The sequence below is a fragment of the Penaeus japonicus genome, unplaced genomic scaffold, assembly GCF_977035675.1.
Source record: "Penaeus japonicus unplaced genomic scaffold, GWHDUDI00000001_assembly GWHDUDI00000024, whole genome shotgun sequence".
Classification (NCBI taxonomy): Eukaryota; Metazoa; Arthropoda; class Malacostraca; order Decapoda; family Penaeidae; genus Penaeus; species Penaeus japonicus.
Genome location: NW_028234426.1, coordinates 14630770 through 14638269, shown reverse-complemented (window position 1 = coordinate 14638269; position 7500 = coordinate 14630770). Strand labels below are relative to the sequence as shown.

At 50.5% G+C, this 7500-nt stretch overlaps 1 protein-coding gene across 19 annotated transcripts in view; it reads left to right on the top strand.

The window, feature by feature from the left end:
- LOC122247320 (uncharacterized) overlaps nt 1-7500 on the top strand; it is a 675408-nt gene that overhangs the window by 667186 nt on the left and 722 nt on the right. For 11 of the 19 annotated variants that reach the window (XM_086550722.1, XM_086550725.1, XM_086550719.1 and 8 more), the window contains 8 exons: nt 2114-2266; nt 2558-2663; nt 2786-3039; nt 3227-3407; nt 3701-3960; nt 4129-4281; nt 4615-5628; nt 6261-7500. The exon at nt 6261-7500 is cut by the window's right edge and continues 722 nt beyond it. In XM_086550722.1, coding sequence (XP_086406848.1) covers nt 2114-2266; nt 2558-2663; nt 2786-3039; nt 3227-3407; nt 3701-3960; nt 4129-4281; nt 4615-5628; nt 6261-7430 — 3291 coding nt within the window. In that variant the 3' untranslated portion in view covers nt 7431-7500. The remainder of the gene's footprint in view (nt 1-2113; nt 2267-2557; nt 2664-2785; nt 3040-3226; nt 3408-3700; nt 3961-4128; nt 4282-4614; nt 5629-6260) is intronic. The other 8 variants (XM_086550726.1, XM_086550721.1, XM_043006516.2 and 5 more) reach the window with 4 other exon arrangements.

Here is a 7500-nt window from a genome sequence, read left to right as displayed (position 1 = left end):
CTCGCTTTGAAACTAAAAGCGCGACTCTCTGCCTTTAAGAAACAAGTCAAAGGGTTTCTGTCTGTGAAGTTGAAGGAATCATTCCTAACGTTCCTTCTTACATCCACACTTGGGTGAGACTAGAGACGTCGGAATTTTGCCCTTTGTGAAATTCCAGCTTTTCACTGCCAATTTTCTGTACTGGGTTATGCAGGCGGTTCTGTTTCTGTGGGAAGTTTTATGTTCATATGGAAGCCGTCAGCGTTCAGGGACAAAATCGATGCAGCATTTGACGTAGAAGGACAGCTTCTCTCCAGCGCTCGCTGGATGACCTTTGCAAACCTAATAAGAACATTCTAGAAGTATTGCGCTATATCATTAAATGCATCGAAGTTCAAAAGGTGGTCCATAAGGTAATCAAAATTGCCCATTGTGCAAGTATGACAAGAGCTGCCCCGCAAATCCCCTCGTTCATGCCCGCATGAGCCATGAGGTCATGGCCGCATCCCTCCCTCCTCATCCACCTCCTCCCCCTCCTCCCCCTCCTCCTACTCCTCCTCCTCCTGCGCCGCCACCAGCAGGTGCAGGATCGCCCCCGCGTTCCTGCTGGCTCTGTAGATTGATCCTCTGCTGTAGTCCTGCCGCGGGTATCATGGTGATGGTGATACAGGCAGTGTGGCCTCATGTATACATGCACTTGCTGCGCATCACCACACCGTCAGGCGCATGAACTGAAGGCTTTTTCTTTGTGGGCGAGTACTTTGTGCATGACAGGAGTCCCTCAGTCATGGAAACTGAGAGAGCAGGTGAGGCTGAGTTCGTCTTGCGAGTGCTGTCTGGTGACACTCAGGCGCCGCGTGACCGGCCGGGAGAGAGAACCCGCGCCGAAGGACTGCGGGATGTTTGATAGCGTAGGAGCCATTCCTGTGGCCTGGTCTAGAGCATAACTTTCTTTACTGTCCTTGTGAAGTAAGGCACAGGACATCATTCAGGTTCACTGTAAGGGACAGGAATGTTGATATAGTGCACACTTACACGCACACACACACACACACACACACACACACACACACACACACACACACACACACACACACACACACACACACACACACACACACACACACACACACACACACACACACACACACACACACACATACGCACACACACACACACACACACACGCACACAGACATACGCACACATACGCACACAAACGAGTGCGCACATGCACGTACGCACACGCAACACACAACACACACACACGCACACACGCACACGCACACACACACACACACACGCACACGCACACGCACACGCACACGCACACGCACACGCACACACACACACACACACACACACACACACACACACACACACACACACACATACACACACACGTACGCGCGCGCGTGCACAGGAAACACAAACAAACTACAACTACGTGAAAATACACTCATTCACACGGATAGAATCGTGCATACACAAAATCACAATTACAAGGGTAGTTCATGGTAGATGTCGCCGTTGATTGCTAAGACAGAAACCTTTGGTTGGGAATGATACTCGCCATCATGAACTCCAGGTATGTGTTGTATACTAACCTCAAGATTAACTGAATTAACCAATTACGTAAGTAGAATAACGATTTGTTTGACATCACCTTCCATGATCTTGCCGCAAGTAGTGATCAGTGCATGAAGACTAACACGAACGCTAGACTAACCCAGGCTGACACGTCGCCCTGGGCCAGGCTTGCCTCACCCCCACTCCAGCATGCTCACACCTCACCCCCGCCACCAGCCAGCCCTCTTTACCCACACTTTAGACTAAACATTGCGCAGAAAGTCAAAGATCTATCTGTTTGATTGTTTGAGTAGCTCACGTGATAGAGACACGGGTGCGTTTTAAGCAGCAAACACCAAGACTCCCGTAAACATGAATAAATAACATATTAAAAGGAATCACATTCAGATCATTAAATTATGCACTTCTATCTACGGAATGGAAGGTAAACTTTCAAAGAAAACACGATGTAGCTACGACCTAAGACTAATCAGTAGAGAGTTAATTAAGGGTAGTCGTAGTCGCCAGTCGTTCCTTTGTTGAGGTTGTTGACGGTGTGACGCAGGTAATCAAGCGCGTGGCCGAGTTGCAGCAGCTGGTGGAGGACGCTGAGAACTACCTGAGTGACGCGGACGGCGAAATCACGGACGTGGAGAGTGTCCGATCAGACCAGTACGGCAGACTCAAGCACTCTGACTCACTCCTACTTCTGACTCAGGTGGGTCACGCACCCTCCTCACTCATGCTATCTCTTAACTGCCAGTGATCAAGTCTCATTCTTTTAAGACGCCACTTCAGGGTGTCTGTCAAGTGTTTAAAATTCTTAGGTAACATAGTATTAATGAGCAATAAAGACGCATCTTACACTTGCACCATATTCTTAAACCATAAATGTTTAACAGATTATTCAACTAAATTTGCATGAACTTACAACATGCTATAAACAACAATGAGCGTTCGTCTACAATTGTGATCCACTTATCTAAATGAAGCGACTCTTTCCTTGCAGGGTCAGAAGCTGTTGCCAAATAACGAGGTAGTGGAAAGTGAGGAGCGCTCGGGCAGTGACACCGACTCGCAGTCCACGCCCACGCAGAGCCCAGCGCATCGTCCTGGTGAGTTCTTGTTCCTCCCATGCGACCTCTTGATATGACAACTCCGCATGCCATTCAGAGTTAAGAGATCCCGACATCAAGAGGAAACCTATAACATGTCCTCGCCTTTCTTCCTCACGCAGCCAAGCCACCGCAACGTCCCTCTTCAGTTCTCAAGCCCAGCGGGTCGTCATTCGGCCTGCACTCCCCAGACAACCTGCCTCTCACACTCCAGAACCGCGAGGACGACATCAAGGCCCTCATCAAGCAGCTGGAGGACAACTCGGGCCTGCCTTACACCTTCGCCGAGGGCACGCTCTACCTGGACCCGGATATCATCGACCTCACGATGATCCCGCCTCCCATCACCCCGGACGAGGTACGCCCGCAGGCATATGTGAGTCGACGCAGCCACCTTTTCAAATTTTTTGCATCTTACCCGCTTGGAATGCTTATTCTTATTAAGAAAGATAGCGAAACTTCATACGAAAGAATGCCTTCCTAAATGTACCTTACAGTGCCCTAGTTGTGAATATGATAGATATGTCTTGTTTATTTTACCTATGCCTTGGGTGCTTCTCCAGGACGGCGCCAAAGTGTTTCCTCCGCAGCTGAGCACTCCGCCCACCCCCTTCGCTGACAGGGAGACGCTGGAGAAGGAACTCAAAGCCCTGGAGCAAGATCTCGGTGACCTCAGGTCGCTCACCAATCCGAGCTGGCTCGATCATGATGCGAACGCCAGCTACGCTGATTCCACAACTACAGGTGAAAGATATTCCTCAGCATGCATGTATATAATGTTTGACGTATGTGAGAGACAGAGGGTGAGGGAGGAAGAGAGAGAAAGGAAAAAAAAGTAAGACAAGTTATTTAAACAAGAATTATTCATTCTGCATGCTGTAGATACATTTTCAGGAGATAGTCATAATTTCGTATACTTCTGAATCAGAAGTAGAAAAGGATCCTCTCACCGCCACCAGTGATATCCAAATGAATGCAACTCCGATTAATCATTCGCCCTTCCCTCTGTGAGTAAACGTAAAACCGTGGTCTTCCAGCAGGCGCCAGCGACACCGAAGACAGCATGTCCCTCAGCAGTCTCAACACCAGCATGGTCTCCAACGACTCGGTGTTCTCCCGGGCCGGCGGTGTGAACGGCGGCGGCGGAGGAGGAGGAGGAGGAGGCCAAGTGCTGGGGAGGAGCCCCAACTTTACGCTCGCCGCCCTTCGTCAGCTGGGCATCCACCTGGAGGAAGGGGAAGACATTGACTCCTTCATCGCCAACCTTACCATCCCGCCGCCTCCCGAGGGATCTGTGGTATGATGCCCCGTCGCTTTTGGAAGAATACTTTGTCCGGTTGCTCTTGGGGGGGTTAGAGTTTAGCTTAATGAGGTCTTGTCACAGTCCTATGCTGCGGATTCATGGAATATATGCTGCTGGTCCTCGCTTCGTATCCGTGGGTAACCTTTTCTTTCTATTCCTCAGGATTTGCAGGCTTACGCCGAAAGCCGCAAGATAGGCAACGAGTACGACTTCTCGGCTTTCATCATCCCTCCCCCGCCTTCCTCGGATAATAAAGACAACAGATCATCCGATATTATACGTAGACTGTACGAAGCCAAAGAAGGGATTAGTCGGGTGAGTAGCGGCCTTGGTTGTAGAGTTGGAATTGTTGATTGCGTTTACGGCACACACACACACACACACACACACACACACACACACACACACACACACACACACACACACACACACACACACACACACACACACACACACACACACACACACACACACACACACACACACACACACACACACACACACACACACACACACACACACACATATACACACACACACACATATACACACACACACACTTATATTCATTCATTCATTTTCATGTAAATCCCCTCACTGCCCACAGTATATAAATAGGATATCTATACTGTGACTGTCTTCTTACAGATGGTGGGCGACGAGGGCTCCCACAGCGACGCCGAAGGGGGCGAGAAGGACCTGGAGATCGGCGAGGTCCGCGTCAGCTCCGAGACGATGGCCAAGCGGGCCATAGTTGGCAAGGTGGCGTCCCTGCAGAGGCGCTTTGAAGTTCCTCCCAAGGCAGCTGGCCATGCTAGTCCCCCCAATTCGAGTGCCTCCATAGACAATCGTCAGTTGTTACTCAAACTTAGCAAAGACAAGTCAAGCTCTCCTAGCGACTCATCCGGCTATGATAGTCTCAGATCCAATAATTCGAATGTAGCGTGTGAGCTAGACGCCAAACTGGCACAGGCCTTAGAGGAAAATGACAAGATGTTCAAAAGCTTCGACACTCTCAAGAGAAAACAGATGGCGAGCGCAGCTGCGTCTGCTGCCGGCTCGCAGGACAGTGGCAGCGAGAGCAGCAGCGAGAAGCCTCCCTCAGTCATGTCGAGAGTGCGGACCTTCAACACGGGGTCACCGTGGGGCACGTCTTCGCTCCAACGGCCGTCAACTCTTCAGCGGCAGATGACGGTGCCCGCCGGCAAGTCTGAGGCAAAGGACGACGACCCGCCACCCCCTCCCCCCCGCACTCCGGTCACGCGCACTGGCACTCTGACCAGCCCCAAGAAGAGCGTCCTTTCACCCCCCTCAAAAATCCAGAGAAGTATTTCCATGAGTACAGGGAACCTCGTCAAGTCAGCCTCGCAAGGGGATATCATGAGTCAGTCAGGCTCCAATACCATCCACAAGTCACCCACAAAGAGCACCAAGTCCTCAGCCTCCAGCGAGGATCTCAGCCAAGCCAAAACCTCCCCCGGGTCTCCCTCCAAGCAAAGTGTCGCTTCCAGTAATGACTCCCTTACGTCATCCTCAAGCATAGTGACTGTCAAGTCAGCCTCCCTGAAGAGCCTGGAGACTGACGAAGATCCCCCAGAGTTGCCGCCAAGAAATGGCACCAAAGCTGCCATGAAACCTCCGCTCCCTCGCAGTTCCTCACAGGTAGGATCCTCGCCAATGCTCTGGAAGGGAGATACTGTCAGGGTTATGGAAGAAATTGCTATTTAATTTGCATTCAAACCAGGTGCATTTTGATCACCACCAGCTTTAAACAGGCAAATTAACAATTGGTGTGTGGTATTAGACAAATATATATCATGTATATACATAGAAGACATTTAACAAACAGATTTGCTTTTTGTTTATGACACATTTAAGAAGATTGAAAGGTTAGCCAGTCATGTACAAAGATGTAGATACTCGTATATAACTGTAGCATTATTAGTGAAGACACACTTTGATTAGTACATTTTCTAACACTAGGTTGTTATTTAGACTGTATATCGGGTGTGGAAGATACATTATGGTACTAACAGAGATCTTTATATTTCTCCTTTTGGTGGCATAGTGATGAGTATTCATGGTATGCGGAAATTGTGGTACATGTAGTAGAGTTGAGATGGACATACAGATTGGTGGCATAATATACACATTTTTGTGTTTCCGACAGTAGTTAAAGTATATTTTCTCATAAGTATATTTATTAATAGCAGTATTGTAATTAAGTAGAGATTTTGTATGTGATGGTTGAATATAGAGATCGTATGGATACTACAATAACTCTGTCATTCCAGGACAACGTGAAAGTAGCTCTGCATAACAAGGGAATCCGGTCGCCGTCGCCCGTGCGGAAGACATTGAGGAGTCCCTCCCCAGACAACAATGAACGGCCGCCTTCGGTGCCTTCCAGACTTCGCAAGCCGCAGCTCAGCCCTTCCAGCTCTCCAACCAACAGCATCCCTGGCACGCATCGTCCCAGCACGTCGGGGAAGCTGGCTGCTCCCTCGCCTCCCACACTCAGCAAAGCTCCAGCAGTTTCTCCCACGTCTCCACGAGGAGGCTCGAGCTCTCCACTAAAGAGTAGTCCAAAGACAATCCGCAAGTCACCTGCTACAGAGGAGCAGAAACCGCAGCTCCCAGCCAAGACTAGTCAGTCACCAGCCCGGAGAGCTCCAGCTTCCCCACCGGCAACCAACGGTGTTCGGAGTCCTGCTCGCTCTACCGGGAAGGCTTCCACAACTTCCAGACTCCCAAGACCTGACACCACAAGCGTAGCCCTGAAGAACAGCCTGAACCAAGAGATGGCTCCCCTCCAGACCTCCTCCCCTAAAATGTCGCCCAAAGCCAAGATGGTCAACGGCAAGACGCCCTGCAGCACCGACCTGGACGATTCACTCGACTCCGGTAGCTTTGACCAGGACTCGCTAGAGGAAGCAGAGGACGTGGAGATGATGCCCCCAGCATCTCGCGAAGCCTTCCGCCGACTTTCCTTGCTGGTCAGTTCGTCTCTCAAGTCCTTAACAGAGATGACAGCAACGTGCACCGAGGCACAGCGGTCTGGCGGCACGGCCACGCAGGACGAGACCAAGTTCCAAGAAGCCAGAGACGCCCTCACCAGCGAGTCCCGACAGTTCGTAACTGCCTCCAAGTTGTTTGTTAAGTCAGCCACCGAGTCCGAAGACACGTTACTTCAGTGCTTATCCAACTGCATGACGTTATTGCAGCGCATGGTGGATGTAACCCGCCAGGTGGTGCACCACACCACGACTCCTCTCCAAACGCAGAACGTGGTCGTCAAAGTGCGGGACGTGGCCACCACCTACCAGTCGACTGTGCGGGCGGCGCTGTCAGCGGCAGGGCGAGGCATGGACCATCCTTCCATGAACACGCTCATGACGCAGGCCACCAACCTGGCCGGCGTCCTCACCGCTCTCATGCGCACACTCAGAGTGTTCAGTCCGTGAGATCTCTCTTATTAGATTTATCATGTTTCATAGAAGTGCCGATGTGTGAATTAATATATTTATGTTGACC